The 17,147-nt window shown below is 41.1% G+C and overlaps 1 protein-coding gene and 1 long non-coding RNA gene across 2 annotated transcripts in view; both read left to right on the forward strand.

Annotated features, from left to right (window-relative positions):
- Positions 1 to 613: 613 nt before the first annotated feature.
- On the forward strand, positions 614 to 2,348 carry LOC112091440. The gene is made up of 3 exons (XR_002902143.1): positions 614 to 652; positions 831 to 975; positions 2,288 to 2,348. It is a non-coding gene; the product is annotated as an uncharacterized LOC112091440 (long non-coding RNA).
- The window catches only part of LOC21392156, a 26,645-nt gene continuing 10,340 nt past the window's right edge, over positions 843 to 17,147 (forward strand). Inside the window, exons 1-3 of the mRNA XM_024165114.1 lie at positions 843 to 975; positions 1,771 to 1,856; positions 2,337 to 2,435. Coding sequence (XP_024020882.1) covers positions 843 to 975; positions 1,771 to 1,856; positions 2,337 to 2,435 — 318 coding nt within the window. The remainder of the gene's footprint in view (positions 976 to 1,770; positions 1,857 to 2,336; positions 2,436 to 17,147) is intronic.

Raw genomic sequence — 17,147 nt, forward strand, 5'->3', positions numbered from 1 at the left:
TTTTTCCTTTTGTCCTTTTCCTTTTTTTTTTTTTTTTTTTTTTTTCAATTTTAAATCAGGGGTATTTCAATCTTTGCATTTAAAAATAGAAGAGAAATAAATCAAAATAAATTCAATTCTTACACCGGGGTTATTGGTTAGGATGAGCATCTTTTGGAGCCTATTGGCTGAAAAAATCCGAACGAAACGGGCTTATAATATTCACAAAGATTCGTAGTGTTAGGATGCGGCTATCTTTAGAATATTATGCAAGCAATAGAATATTAATGTGGTATTACGTCGGAACATATGTCCCAAAATCATTGTAATTTTACATATGAAAATAAAATATTTCTGTTGCATAAGTGGCAAATTATACTGTGGAATTCCTTTAAAAAATTTTCATTCATAGAATATTAAGTTTAAACTGTTAGATTAAATTTTTAATAATTAAATTTATATAGATTTGTACTAAAAATTTATAACGCTAAGCGTAAAATGATAGTTGATATATATATATATATATATATATTTTTTTTTTGGGGTTTGAGGCTGCCTTCGAGTCGATATATATATATTTTTTGTAATCAGAAAGTGGGACCCATTCAAGCCGAATTGCTAAATAGGTGTATGGATTGAGGACAGGGCCTTATTTACCAGTCATCCACACATGGTACTCTTTCTTCCTTTTCTTCTGTAGTGTCATTTTTTTTTTCTTTTTTTTTCTCCTGTCTTTCACTTTGTTCAGTATTGTGTCTGCTATTAGAAATAGAAGTTTTTCTCTACTTTCAGTTTCTACTTTCTTTTTAGTTTTTTCTTGGGGTTTTATTTTATTTTTGTGGCATGTTAAGAAAATTGCGGAGATGGCCATTAGTCTGCATGGAAACACTACAAATTGGAGCATATTATGTGAAAGGAGAGCAAGTTGGAATGTCGGTATTTCGGCTCTTCCACTCCTCCATAAGAGGGTGAGCGTTTTTGATGGTTTTGTGAGAGGTCAGTTCTTATTTGGTTATTTTTACTTGCTCTTCTTGATTTGTTTAGCTTCTGCATTTTTTTTTTTTTTTACTTATTAAGTTTTGCATTCACTTTTGAGTTCTCAACTTAATCACATCTGTTTGTTCGTTAAAGCCCTGAAGATTATGTCTTTGACAATAATTCCATGAAGAATCGTGAATAAGAAAAGGCGTCTGGTGTTTTCGATTTGTTAAGTTACAGTTTGTTTCCCTTTTCAACATATGTGCAAGGCATTTTCTTAAAGAAGATACTCTTTATTTATAACAGTTTTAGATTTTGTAATAATGATACTAAGGCTGTTTGGAGAAGAATAAATTTAAGTTATATACCAGTAAATTTAAGTTGGGAGGATATTTTAGTGTAGTTTGTATGGTGATGTAGTTAAGTTTTGGTTTTTTGTTTATTGCTCTGGTTTGTTTCTGTTAGTTTTCTTTTTCACTTTTTGGATGGATAGCTCATTCATCCTCTTTTTGTAACTTTTTGATGATATCAATAAAGTTATCAGTTTCTTATAAAATAAAAAAACGTTGCATAAAGCAAATAACATTCATTCTATTAGCTTACTTTATGCATACATATTCTCGTTTGGCATTCATCAGTCCAGCATTGCATTGAGTCGATCGTGATTTTTCTGGGACCACTTTTCCTTGCTTACTGGGGATAATGCTTTCTTCAGAAACCATGGCTTTCTCTAAGTCAAGTGTTTCTAAATTTGTGCAAGTTTAAGGTTAAATTGTCAATCATAGTATTTGGACTTACATTTCATCTTTCTAGGATTGTTAGGAGTTCGGCTAGATTTTTATTCTAGGAGCAAACCCAAGCATGTTTTCTTCCTTGGAGATTCAGCCTCTTCTGGTCATGTTGCTCTCAATAATTTCTATTTCACTTGAAATCTTATAGACGATGATCTTCATTTAGGCCTGAATAAATTATTCAAGTTCTATATTTCATCCTTTCTTTTGATCACGCACTTGTTGTGCTTTATTAATTAGTCGCATTGCAAGGCTGCACGAGCATCACAACTTTGTCGGTCACTCTATTTGTTAACAAGCGTTAGCTTCCCATGGGCAAGATTATTAAGCATATTTATGAATTGGTGTTTGATTTTTATACATGACAATAGTCATCTCTTTCTGGTTATGTCCATCTGCTATGAGAAAATTTAAGCATTTGAGAAGTACCCTTCCCATAGTCAATCCTACGGGCTGCATATCCAAATCACTTTCCTTGCTTGTAAAAAATCATACGTTATCAGTTATCTTATGTAACAGTATACAAATAAAATGTTCAGGGAAATTTATCACTCAGAGCTTATACGGAAACAAAGCATCTTGTTTCAGGGAAAGATGATGTCGAAACGAGTAATACTTACCATCCCCGGAAGCAGTGGTTCTTCTTCAAACTCCAATGGCACCAAAGATGACTCTAATCAGGAAAAGGCATGTATGAGTAATTAAATGAACTTTGAGTAGTTTCTCTTTTTATGTTTGAGGTTATTGCACTAGATTGAGTTCTAATTTGTCACTGTGATATATCATATCTAGATTAGACGTGCTGTGTGCTGACTAAAACAATGTTGATGTTTTGCATTCTTGACTTTTGCATTTGTCACTTGTCATAATTCCAAATGGACAAGAGTACTGATATCCGGTGTGTGTGTGTGTTCGTATGTAATATTGCTTCTCTGTATACTTCTTTCTACATGATAATCACAAAACTCTCTCTCCCTTTTGAGAATAAGTGGATAACACACAAGATCTATGGAAGATTTAATTCGTTGCTGACTCCTAATTTGTAAAAGGATTTCCTTGTGGATGTGTCATCTGGAGAGAAGGCAGGGAGACAAGTTATTTCTTCTTTCACACAGAATGGTGTTGGTATATCTTGTATATTTTGTTAGCATATTTCACATGTGCTAACGTTAAAAGTTTGTTCTTGCATAAAGATGACCAAAGAAATGTGTAGAAAGATTTCTTTTCGCCTGGAAAATAATTTTCTTTTGTGGTGACAGGGAGACATTTTAAAGTTATTGTTGGCTGCTGCTTGTGTTGATGATGCACACACGCACACACACATCGACACACATTGACGTTAATCATAATCTTAAATTACACACTTATATTTGGTGTAAATATAGGGTTTAAGAGTTATTATTTTATTTCATGGCTATCTTGATTATTTTATTTAGGATTTATTTGAGTTTAGTTTATTTTTTTGTTATGTTTATCTTATTATTATTATTAGGTTTTATGCAACCATAAATAGTCCTAGTATTTGTATTTTTCACTTTGGATCTGATGAATAATGACGATTATTGCATATACAGATTTCTCTCTCTCTCTCTCTCTCTAAAATCTATCTTGGCCCTACATCACTCATATTTATAGTAGGTTTCTTGTTTTTTTTTCTTTTTTCTTTTTTTGGGAAAAGAAACGACCTTTATTAATAATAAAGGGAAGGGAGGGAGAGTTAACCACCACTACCCTGACCCAAAAAACTAACAAGATCAGAACAATTTAAAACAAAGACTAAACAAGCAAACTAGGATAGAGCTCATAAGAAAGGAGCCCAACCCCTAATAGAATCCGAATACTGGTCTACTGATAAACTCACAGGCCAATAACGATTTGCAAGCACGCGTCTACACTAGAATACGAGTAAATTCACTGAATCAATGGAATTAATTGGCAGAAAATCGGAAAGATTACAGGATATGGGGGTTTTCGAGTGACCCCGTGCACTCCCTCACTATCACAGCTCTATACTTTTCTGATACGCTTCTCTCTTGCCCTGGCTCCCTATTTATTCACTCACATTTCCCTAGTTACAGACTCCAATGTAGCTAACTAACTAACTGACCCTTCCTTCTCTCAACCCAGTTCATCCTCCCGTGCCAACTCAGCCCCCTCCTGACTGTCCTGAGGAGTGTTCCTCTGTGCTGCAGCTTCCATCTCCTTTCTTGTCCTCGCAGGACCCTTCTCACGTAGTCTCTTCCGTACATAAGTGAATCATAGGGGGGGCTTATTATTACCCCCGCCCTAAAGACGCACCTTGTCCTCAAGGTGGAAGTGAGGGTACTGCTGGTCTATGGCCTGATAGGATTCCCATGTGTCCTCATGGGCAGGTAAATTAGTCCAACGTATCAGGACCTCTGGGTCTGAGTGTCCCCCATGTACCCGCTGGCGCACTCCAAGAAGAGCAGCTGGTTCTTCCCGTAGCTCCAGGTCCTTTGTGAGGTGTGGTGGCAAGGCGGAAATCGGCTGTCCTTGCCCCACAACACGTCGTAGTTGAGAGACGTGAAACACCGGGTGGATAGTAGCCTCCGCTGGGAGATTGAGGCGGTATGCTACCAGCCCCACGCAGCCAATGATCTCAAAGGGGCCATAGAAACGGGGACTTAACTTCTCGTTGCGCATGCGCGCCAAACTCAACTGGCGGTATGGGCGAAGCTTGAGGTACACTGAGTCCCCCACGGTGAACTGGACATCCCTGCGCTTGTTATCGGCCACAGACTTCATTTTCTGCTGGGCGCGAAGAAGATGGAACTTGAGAAGGTTCAGTGAAGAATAATGAAAGAATTTTATTATGAACGAATGGTTAATTACAAGCTATTCTACACTCTATTTATAGATACGTTCTGTTACATAAAATCAGTAAAGAATCCAAAACATATAAGCCCCTTTCCAAGACTTTAGGACTCGGTAATCTTCCCTGATTTCCTATACTAGAAAATCTCCTAAAAATCCTCCTATGATATCTCATCTGAGATTTCCTACACTCCCCCTCAAGCTGGTGAATATAGATCCACCATTCCCAGCTTGCTAATGTTCTCATGGAACATATTATTACATAACCCTTTTGTCATCACATCTGCTAGCTGACGTCCCGTAGGAACATATGGCATACAAATTAGACCACTATCTAACTTCTCTTTAATGAAATGTCTGTCTATCTCGATGGGCTTTGTCCGGTCATGCTGTACAGGGTTGTGAGCAATGCTTATAGCTGACTTGTTATCACAATATAGTCTCATAGGTCTGCTCCATTGAATCTTCAGGTCTTCTAGAATAATCTTGACCCACATTAATTCACATACTCCTGCTGCCATAGTTCTAAACTCAGCTTCGGCACTTGACCTTGCTACCACGCTCTGTTTCTTGCTTCTCCAGGAAATTAAGTTTCCTCCAAGGAATGTGCAATAGCCCGTAGTTGATCGCCTATCAACTGGTGATCTTGCAAAGTCAGCATCCGTGTATACTGCCAGGTTAATATTCGGCGCTTTCTTGAATAGGATTCCTTTGTCAGGATGTGCTTTTAAGTAATGAAGAACTCGATAGACTGCATGTAGATGAACTTCTCTAGGGTCATGTATAAACTGACCAATGACACTAACCGAATAGGCTATATCTGGCCGAGTATGAGCAAAGGTAAATGAGTTTGCCAACAAGCCTTTGATACACTTCTCTATCCACTGCCTTATCTCCAAGAGCTTCACCCAATCTGTGGTTCTGTTCAATAGGAGTTCCAACCGGTTTGCTAGCCATCAATCCGGTCTCCCTAAGTAGATCCGTGACATATTTTTGTTGAGAGATAAACATTCCCTGTCTAGATTGAGCTACTTCAATTCCAAGGAAGTACTTTAGCCTCCCTAGATATTTTATTTCGAATTCCTTGGCTAGAACCTCCTTCAAGACTTTCTTTTCTACCTCATCATTCCCTGTTACTATAATGTCATCCACATACACTATTAATATCGTGACTCCCCCTGAGGCCGAATGCTTGATGAAGAGTGTATGATCACCTTGACTTTGTTTGTATTTGTTGAATTCGGAAGTCAAAAGTTAGGAAAGTTAGTTTAGGAAAGTATTTTAGGAATAAAAGGAGAGATCGGTTGTGATCTTTTCTCATAATTTTGTTTTCTGATTTTTAGGAGAGAATCAAGCTAGTTAGTTATTTCCTTATTAGTCATTTGTGTATATATATGCTATTGTAGGGTTACAGAAAAATTAATAATAGAAGTTCAGAAATTCTTCATCGTATCAGAGCCAGTTTTCTGAACCCTAATCCCTTCCGGCCATCTCTCTCTGGCCATCTCTCATTCTGGCCATCTCTCTATGGCCACCTCTCATTCCGGCCACCTCTCGCCAAGTTTTCTGGCCACTTCTTCGTTGTTCTCAGGCCAATTATCTCCGGTTTCTCTTATATATTTCCAGCAACCATATTCAGTCTTTCCTCTCATCTTTTCCGCAATATTTGAGACATGACAAAATACGGAATGACATCATCACAAACATCCAGTGTCACGACCCCAGAATCAGGAGGCAGATCAGAGATTCCAAACCTTGGTGGCAGCGAATCTTCTCCTATTCTCATCACAGGACACAAATTAAATGGCCATAATTACTTACAGTGGTCGCAATCTATGTTGCTGTTCATCTGTGGCAAGGGAAAAGATGAATATCTCACAGGAGAAGCAGCCATGCCAGAGACTACAGATTCGGGTTTCAAGAAGTGGAAGATAGAAAATAGTATGATCATGTCATGGCTTATCAATTCCATGAACAATGACATAGGTGAAAATTTCTTGCTGTTTGGAACTGCAAAAGAAATATGGGATGCAGCCAAAGAAACTTACTCCAGTTCTGAATACTTCAGAACTATTTCAGGTAGAATCAACCCTTCATGACTTCCACTAAGGAGAGCAGTCCGTCACTCAGTATTACAGCACACTCATACGGTATTGGCAGCAACTTGACTTATTCGAGACTCACTCATGGAAATGTCCGGACGACGCAGCAACGTACAGGCAGGTTGTGGAACAAAGAAGGCTGTTCAAGTTTTTCCTAGGACTTAACAGGGAGTTGGATGATGTTCGAGGTCGAATCATGGGCACTAAACCACTGCCCAGTCTCAGGGAGGCCTTCTCCGAGGTTAGGCGTGAAGAAAGTAGAAAGAAAGTGATGATGGGATCTAAGGAACAACATGCCTCACCGTTAGATGCCTCTGCCCTTGCTGTTTGGTCATTCAACAGTAACGGCGGAGATCATCAGAAACGGGAAAGGCCTTGGTGTGATTACTGTAAGAAACTAGGCCATTACAAAGAGGCTTGCTAGAAGCTGCACGGCAAACCAGCAGATTGGAAACCAAAGCCACGGTTTGATAGAGACAGCAAAGCACATGTGGCCTCCAATTCCGATTGTGCTCCTGTTCCCGAGCCTAGCCCATTCAACAAAGAACAGATGGATGTGCTGCAGAAACTGTTTAGTCAAGTCGGCAGTGGCAGCATTACTGGGGCTGGTTTAGTTGCTCAAACTGATCCGCATACAGCCTTCACTGCTAACCATGGAGGAATGAGGCCCTGGATAGTAGACACAGGCGCTTCTGATCACATGACAGGAGATGCTGCCCTTCTCCAAAATTACAAGCCAAGTAGTGGTCACTCGTCCGTCCATATAGCTGATGGTTCAAATTCAAAAATCGCTGGGACAGGTTCCATCAAACTTACTAAAGAGTTGTATCTCGACTCTGTCCTCCATGTTCCAAACTTGGATTGTAATCTTTTGTCCATTAGTAAATTGGCTTGTGACCTTCAATGTGTTACTAAATTTTATCCAAACTTGTGTATTTTTCAGGACTTGAAATCAGGGAAGATGATTGGCAGTGCTGAACTGTGCTCCGGGCTCTATCTCCTCTCATGTGACCGATCCTCAAACCAAGTCTCTCAAGCAAGTTGTGTCTAATCTCAGAGTCTGTTAGGGTCTTTTAATTCTGTGTCAAATTCCAATGTCAATAAAGATAGTGAAATTATATTGTTACACTATCGTCTTGGTCATCCTAGCTTTGTGTATCTTGCAAAACTGTTTCCCAAATTATTTATCAATAAAAATCCAGCATCTTTTCATTGTGAAATTTGTCAGATTGCAAAGCATACTCGAACAGTATATCCTCAAATCCCATACAAACCTTCAACTGTTTTTTCTTTGATCCATAGTGATGTGTGGGGACCCTCACGTATAAAAAATGTTTCTGGAACTCGATGGTTTGTGACCTTTGTTGATGATCATACACGGGTAACTTGGGTTTATCTTATGAAAGAAAAGTCAAAAGTTGGACAAATTTTTCAATCCTTCAATCTTATGGTTCAAAATCAATTCAATTCTAGAATTCAGGTACTCAAATCAGACAATGCTAGGGAATACTTTACTAGTAGTCTCAATACCTACCTTCAGAACCACGGGATTATCCACTTAAGTTCTTGTGTTGACACCCCACAACAAAACGGGGTGGCTGAACGCAAGAATAGACACCTCTTGGAGGTTGCCCGGTGTCTTATGTTTTCGTCTAATGTTCCTAACTATTTCTGGGGGGAAGCCATTCTCACAGCTACCTATTTGATTAACCGCATGCCATCCAGAGTCCTTACCTTTCAATCTCCACGTCAGCTTCTTCTGGAAAATTTTCCTCACACCCGTGCAGTTTCATCTGATTTACCACCCAAAGTATTTGGTTGCACAGCATTCGTTCATGTGTATCCTCAACACCGTAGCAAATTTGATCCTAGAGCCAATAAGTGCATCTTCCTAGGATACTCTCCAACCCAAAAAGGGTACAAATGTTATTCTCCAATAAGCAAAAGATTTTACACCACCATGGATGTTTCTTTCTTTGAACACGTGTTCTTCTATCCCAAATCTCGTGTTCAGGGGGAGAGCATGAATGAACATCAAATTTGGGAGTCTATTCTTGAGTCAGTACCCTCGTCTCACTCAGAGTCACCACGGCCTTCTCAAACCGTGCCCATTGACTCATCCACACCTGTGCCGTTATCAGTCCAGCCCACAAATGTGTCTTCTCCCGTGCCTGTTCAATCTGTAGCCCCACAGCTTGCTAATGAGAATTTACAAGTCTACATTAGGAGGAAGAAAAGACAGGAGCTAGAGCACGGATCACAGCCAACATGTGGCCAATATATTGACTCAATTTCAAGTCCACCTGAAGAAAACATGGGTACGGATAGGGAGGGAGATGTGTCAACTCCCAGCATTGATGACTCTACCCTGCCGATTGCATTGAGGAAGGGTGTTAGGAGATGTACAGATCATCCAATTGGGAATTATGTCACGTATGAAGGGCTATCACCATCTTACAGAGCATTTGCTACTTCTCTTGATGATACTTAGATTCCCAGCACAATACATGAGGCATTACAAAATTCTGAATGGAAGAAGGCAGTACAAGATGAGATTGATGCACTTGAGAAGAATGGGACATGGACTATCACGGATTTACCAGGTGGGAAAAGGCCCGTGGGGTGCAAGTGGATTTTCACTATAAAGTACAAGGCAGATGGATCAGTCGAGAGATTCAAGGCTCGGTTGGTAGCTAGAGGATTTACACAATCCTATGGAATAGACTATCAAGAGACTTTTGCTCCTGTTGCAAAACTTAACACTATTAGAATTCTTCTTTCATTGGCAGTCAACCAAGATTGGTGCTTGCAACAACTGGACATAAAAAATGCCTTCCTACATGGTGACCTAGAAGAAGAGGTCTACATGAAAATTCCACCTGGCTTTGAAGGAAGTATGACAAAGAATCAAGTTTGCAAACTCCGGAAGTCCTTGTATGGCCTTAAACAATCTCCCCGAGTCTGGTTTGACAGATTCACAAAGGCAGTCTTGAAGCTTGGCTATGTACAGGGTCAGTCTGTTCATACTCTGTTTGTCAAGAAATCTCATGCTGAGAAAATTGCCATATTGATAGTCTATGTCGATGATATTATTCTATCGGGGAATGATGTGAAGGAACTACAGGAGTTGAAGAAGTATTTGTCAGAAGAGTTTGAAGTTAAAGACCTTGGAAATCTGAAATATTTCCTTGGAATGGAAGTGGCTAGATCGAGTAAAGGTATTGTAGTTTCTCAAAGGAAATATATTTTGGACCTTCTTAAGGAGACCGGTATGCTTGGATGCAAACCAGTTGATACTCCTATGGACACTCAAAAGAAACTTGACACCGAGAAAGAAAGTGCACCAGTAGATAGGGGGAGATATCAGTGTCTTGTTGGATGCTTGATCTATCTGTCACACACTCGGCCAGATATTGGTTTTGCAGTAAGTGTTGTAAGTCAATTCATGCACAGTCCTACAGAGGAACACATGGAAGCAGTCTACAGAGTTCTTAGATACTTAAAAATGACCCCAGGGAAAGGCCTATTCTTCATAAAGACAAAAAACCGTGACACTTAAGTGTATTCAGATGCAGATTAGGCAGGAAACCTCATCGATAGACGGTCAACGTCTGGATATTGTTCCTTTGTCTGGGGCAATCTTGTTACCTGGAGGAGCAAGAAGAAATCAGTAGTAGCCAGAAGTAGTGCAGAAGCTGAGTACAGAGCACTAGCACAGGGAATTTGTGAAGGGATTTGGATAAAAAGGGTTCTAAGTGAACTGGGACAAATGAGTTCATTTCCTATTCTGATGATGTGTGATAATCAGGCAGCTATAAGCATAGCCAAGAATCCCGTGCATCATGACAGGACTAAGCACGTTGAGATTGACAGACATTTCATCACAGAGAAGGTGACTAGTGAGACAGTTAAATTGAACTACATCCCTACCAAGCAACAAACGGCAGACATCCTCACCAAAGCTCTACCAAGACCTAACTTTGAAGACTTAATTTGCAAGCTGGGGTTATATGATATATATTCTCCAGCTTGAGGGGGAGTGTTGAATTCGGAAGTCAAAAGTTAGGGAAGTTAGTTTAGGAAAGTATTTTAGGAATAAAAGGAGAGATCGGTTGTGATCTTTTCTCATAATTTTGTTTCCTGATTTTTAGGAGAGAATCAAGCTAGTTAGTTATTTCCTTATTAGTCATTTGTGTATATATATGCTATTGTAGGGTAACAAAAAAATTAATAATAGAAGTTCAGAAATTCTTCACATTGGCTATCATCACCTTGGCAAACCGTCCAAACCACGCCCGAGGTGATTGTTTTTACCCATATAATGCCCTTTTTAACCGGCAAACCTTGTGATTATCAACTCCACTAAACCCTGGTGGGATACTCATATAAATCTCCTCTTCTAGCTCTCCATGGAGGAAGGCATTCTTCACATCATACTGCTGTAATTCCCAGTCAAAGTTGACAGCCAAGGACAACAAGATTCTCACGGTGTTCATCTTTGCTATTGGTGCAAATGTTTCTTGGTAGTCCACCCCATACGTTTGAGTATATCCCTTTGCAACCAGCCTTGCCTTATAGCGTTCTAGAGATTCATCTGCCCTAAACTTTACTACAAACACCCACTTACAGCCTACTGGTTTCTTACCCTTAGGTAAATCAACCAACTCCCAAGTTTCATTCTTTTGTAATGCATCCATTTCAGCCTCCATAGCAAGTCTTGATTCTTTCTTTGATAATGCTTCAGATAATGAGTTAGGAATAGGAATTGTGTTTAGGGTTGAAAGGAAACTTTGGTGGCTTGGAGATAATTTTTGAAAAGTCACAAAATGAGACGGGATATAGAGGCCTTTTTGTGCATTCTTGGGTTTGTTTTCTCACAGCTATAGGCAGATTAAGATCAAGGTCACTGTTGGAAGGAGAATCTACTGGTGATATATTTAAATTTGGTTCACAGATTGTTACCTCATTTCCAGGAGTCAGTTCAGTGAATTGTTCCTGCCTTGAAGTCATAATAGGATCTCTTTTCCTTGTATACACCTGATCAAACCGGAAATGATCAAAGATTTTTCCATCTGCTTGGTTTTTTTGTGGCTGGGTTGGCTGTGATTTGGGTGACTCGGGTGATCTGGTTTGTGCTCTGGGTGACTCGGTTGAGGATGCTTCCGATAATGGTGACTCGGGTGAGAGAATTTCCAGTGGTTGCAGACTGACTCCTTATCTTCAAGTATAGGCAACTCCCCCTGAAGATAAGGAGTAGAGAAATATGGCTTATACTCAACAAAAGTGACATCGGTTGAGATATAGAGTTTCTTAGTGTGAGGATGATAGCATTTATAACCCTTTTGAGTAGATGAGTACCCTACAAAGACACACTTAATAGCTCTAGGATCAAGTTTCCCTCTGTTATGGCCATGAATATGAACAAATGAAGTGCACCCGAATACCCGATGAGTAAGGTTGAAGGACTTTCGAGTGTCAGGGTAGAATTGAGACAAAGTCTCCAGTGGACTCTTAAACCCCAAGACTCTGGATGGAATTATGTTTATAACATAGGCTGATGTGAGTACAGCTTCTCCCCAAAAAGACTTGGGTACATTTTGTTGGAATAATAGGGCTCTAGTACACTCGAGAAGATGTCGGTTTTTCCTCTATGCCACTCCATTTTGTTGTGGAGTGGTAATGCAAGATGATTCATGTATAATTCCTTCTTTTTGAAAATATGGAGTCAAAGTTTGGTTGAAGTAATCATGGGCATTATCGGAGCGAATATTTTTTATTTTTGTGCCAAACTGGTTTTGGATCGTTGCATGAAAGATGGGAAAAATATGGCTCACATCATATTTGTTTTTGAGTAAATATATCCAGGAGACCCTCGTACAATCATCAATGAAACTCACAAACCACCTATACCCGGAGACACTTGGAATGGTGGATGGTCCCCAAATGTCACTATGCACCAAAAAGAAGGGAAATGAAGATTTATTATTACTGATGGGAAAAGGTACACGAGTGTGTTTTGCATACTCACAAATATCACAATGAAAGGATTGAACATCCAAACCCTTGAACAAGGTAGGAAACATTATTTTCAATGCTGAAAAAGACACATGACCTAGACGCCTATGATGTAACCAAATAGCATCTTTATTGGAAGAAGAAAACAATGAGAACACGATTGGTTTTTTCAATTCCGGTTGACTTGATACATTCAAGTAATAGAGTCCATTATGCTCCTTAGCAAGTCCAATCCTCTTCCCCGACCCCGGGTCTTGAAATTCACAAGAAGAAGCATTGAATATAACACATCCAGTTAGATCTCGGGTAAGTTTTTGTATGGAAACCAAATTTGTTGAAAGTTGGGGAACATGGAGAACATTTTGAAGTACTAATTCTGGGGTGATTTGAATATCTCCTACTCCTGCCACTGTGGTTGCAGAACCATCAGCAACTATAATTTTCCGGTTGCTCGGACAGGGTGTATAGGTCTTAAATAGGCTAGAGGTATGAGTCATGTGGTCGGTGGCACCAGAATCAAGAATCCAAGCATTCCTAAACTCATTACCTAAAGTATTTAATCCAAGAGAGATTAGAGTCTCATCTGAAAGTGTCAATGAACACATACCCTGAGTTAATGCCTGCGGACTGGTTTCTTGTCCCTGATTTTCCACTTTTCCTAACAGGCCCTTGAGTTTTTCAATTTCCTCCATACTAAATCCTCCAAAGCTGTGGGTTGAATCCTGAGTGGACATATGAGCCTGTCTGTAGCTTGATGCTGATTGCCCTCCTCTCTGTCCCCATTCACGGCTGTTTGTGGAGGGTTTCCAGTGCAATTTCTAGCATCGCTCCTTGGTATGTCGTGGTTTCTTACAGTACGTGCACCACATCTCATCACGATCCTTGTGAGCACTTGGTCGGCCAGGCTTGTCTACAGCAGTACCATCAAGCATTAGCCCTTGTGATTTAGAGCTTAGAAGGACATAATTTTCTGTTGAAGGTGGATCTAGCATGATGCCTCTGCGACTCTCCTCCGTACGGACCAGGGAGATTGTTTCAGTTAAGGATGGAACTTCAGGCCTGCCCAAAATTTGAATACATACAAGATCAAACTCAGAATTTAAGCCAGCGAAAAAATCATATACCCGGTCTCGTTTTATGAATTTTTTGATGGCTACTGCACACTTGCTGCAGTTCAGATCAATTGTCCTATAATAGTCCAGCTCTTGCCACTGATTTTGCAGAGCATTGGCGTACTCTGTCACGGTTTTCGACCCTTGTCTTGCACCTGTTGTCTTGGTCTTGATATCATATATGAGAGCTACATCATTGACCTTTGAATAGGTTTGGTAGAGAGCATCCCAGATTATCTTTGCTGTTGGCAGAAACATTCAAGTGTCACTAATTTCCGGGTTCATGGAATTCCATAGCCATGACATAATCATTGAATCTTCTTCCTCCCATGCGTCTGCACTTGTAGCTCCTCTTTCCGGTCCCTGCTCTAGTAAATGGCCTAGCTTTCCTTTTCCTTTCAAAAAAGTTCGAACCAATTGAGACCACTTCAAATAGTTTTTTCCATTTAATCTATAGGTTGCCTGGATATTTTGAAGTTCTGTTGTGCTCCGTGCTGCCTGTTCATCCTCAACTATCGAAGGTGATTGAGCCGAAGAGGTGATATCCGTCATGATTGAATATGATTGGATAGTAATGGAAAAATAAGGAAGGCTAAATCAGCGATTAAGGCTGATGGAATACCAGCGATTGAGGCTGGGAGAGAAAGAAATAAACCGCTCCACTTCAAATAGTTTTTTCCATTTAATTTGTAGGCTGCCTGGATATTCTGAAGTTCTGTTGTGCTCCGTGCTGCCTGTTCATCCTCAACTATCGAAGGTGATTGAGCCGAAGAGGCGATATCCATCATGATTGAATATGATTGGATAGTAATGGAAAAATAAGGAAGGCTAAATCAGCGATTAAGGCTGATGGAATACCAGCGATTGAGGCTGGGAGAGAAAGAAATAAACCAGCGATTAAGGCTGAGAGAGAAAGAAATAAACCAGCGATTAAGGCTGGAGGAGATAAACCAGTCAGGAGAAACCAGCGATTAAGGTTGCCCTAATTTTTCCCAGAAACCCTAGCCTTACGGCTCTAATACCATGAAGAATAATGAAAGAATTTAATTATGAACGAATGGTTAATTACAAGTTATTCTACACTCTATTTATAAATACTTTCTGTTACATAAAATCAGGAAAGAATCCAAAACAGATCAGCCCCTTTCCAAGACTTTAGGACTCGGTAATCTTCCCTGATTTCCTATACTAGAAAATCTCCTAAAAATCCTCCTATGATATCTCATCCGAGATTTTCTACATCCAGCATTGCATTGCGGTCCATGAGGTGCTGCTCCACGGAATCCACCGGAGAAGAGCCTGTGCCATAACGCAACATAGGAGGTGGTATGTGGCCGTATATTACCTAAAAGGGAGTGGTGCGGGTGGCTGTATGAAAAGAAGTGTTGTACCAGTACTCCGACCAAGCTAACCATTTGTGCCACTAGCTGGGCTTGTCCGAAGTGAAGCAGCGCAAGTACGTTTCCACACATCTATTGACCACCTCGGTTTGGCCGTCAGATTGGGGTTGGTAGGCCGTGCTCCGTGATAAAGTAGTACCCATCTGCTTGTGGAGCTCGGTCCAAAAATGACTCAGGAAAATGCGATCGCGATCCGACACGATAGTACAGGGCACCCTATGGAGGCGCACTACCTCCCGAATGAAGATTTTGGCCGCGATCTCTGCGGAAAAGGGATGTCTTAGCGCAAGGAAATGCCCGTACTTGCTAAGTCGATCCACGACAACCAAGATGGTGTCGTATCCCTCTGAGCGCGGTAAGCCCTCAATAAAATCCATCGACAGGTCCTCCCACACCTAGTCTGTGATAGGTAGGGGTTGTAGGATACCACTAGGGGCCAGTGTGGAAGCCTTACAACGTTGACACACGGCACATGCCGCTACATAAGCAGTGACGTCTTTTTTCATACCAGTCCAATACCATTCCGCTGCAATCCGCCGGTACGTCTTCAATACGCTTGAGTGTCCTCCCAAGACACCATCATGGTAGGCATGTAATAGAGTTTTAATAAATGGTGACTCCCGAGGTACCACCATCCTGCCGTGGTAGAATAACCTTTCTTGGGTGACGGAAAAACCCGGATGTGCTGTAGCATCATACCGTAATTCGGACCATACCTTAGCTAAGTGTTCATCGAGCAATACCTGCTGGTGCAGTTCACTGGTGTCAACAATTGGGGCCAGCGACAAGGCGCCTAGGTCCGGGGTGCTAACACGGCGGGAGAGAGCGTCCGCAACCCTATTGTCCGATCCTGCTTTGTACTGGATCTCGAAGTCGTATCCCATCAACTTAGTTAGCCACTTCTGGTGCTCCGGAGATACTAGGCGTTGCTTAAGCAGGTACTTGAGGCTACGTTGGTCGGTGCGGATCACGAAATGTCGTCCCAAGAGATATGGCCGCCATTTCTGAATGGCTAGAACTATGGCCATCAATTCTCGCTCATACACGGATTTGATGCATGCTAGTGCGGAAAGAGCTTGACTAAAGTATGCTATAGGCCGTTGCTCTTGCATCAACACTGCCCCAACCCCATGACCCGACGCATCTGTTTCCAATACAAAGGGTTTGTTGAAATCGGGCAAGGCTAGGACGGGCACCACTGTCATGGCGTGCTTAAGTGCAGCAAACACGTTGCTGGCCTCCTTATTCCAGTGGAAGTTGTCCTTCCGCAGTAGGTCCGTTAATGGCCCTGCGATGTGGCTGTAACCCGTCACAAACTTCCTGTAATAGCCAGTTAACCCCAGAAAGCCGCGCAACTCCTTCAAGTTCGTGGGGGAAGGCCAAAGCACCATGGCCTCCACCTTGGTTGGGTCTGTTGACACCCCTTTCCCAGATACGATATGTCCCAGGTACTCGATTGAGTTCTGCCCGAAACTACACTTTTTCCCATTGGCGAACAAGCGGTGCTGGTGTAAAACGTCCAATAACCGATCCAAATGGTGCTCATGTTCCCTCATGGTGTGGCTGTAGACTAGGATGTCATAAAAAAAAAACCAAAACGAACTTACGGAGAAAAACGCGTAACACGTCATTCATGAGTGATTGAAAGGTTGCCGGGGCGTTCGTGAGGCCAAATGGCATGACGAGGAACTCATAGTGCCCCTCGTGTGTGCGAAAATCTTATGGTACCCCGACTTGAGATCAATCTTAGAGAAAATGGTAGCCCCATGGAGTTCATCGAGTAATTTGTCTATTACAGGTATCGGAAAACGATCCGGCACTGTCTCCTTATTTAGAGCACGGTAATCCACACAGAACCTCCAACTTCCATCTTTCTTCTTCACCAAGAGGACCGGACTGGAGTATGGACTCATACTCGGCTGGATAATTCCTGCT

This window comes from Morus notabilis, unplaced genomic scaffold (assembly GCF_000414095.1).
Source record: "Morus notabilis unplaced genomic scaffold, ASM41409v2 Scaffold747, whole genome shotgun sequence".
In the NCBI taxonomy this organism is placed as follows: Eukaryota; Viridiplantae; Streptophyta; class Magnoliopsida; order Rosales; family Moraceae; genus Morus; species Morus notabilis.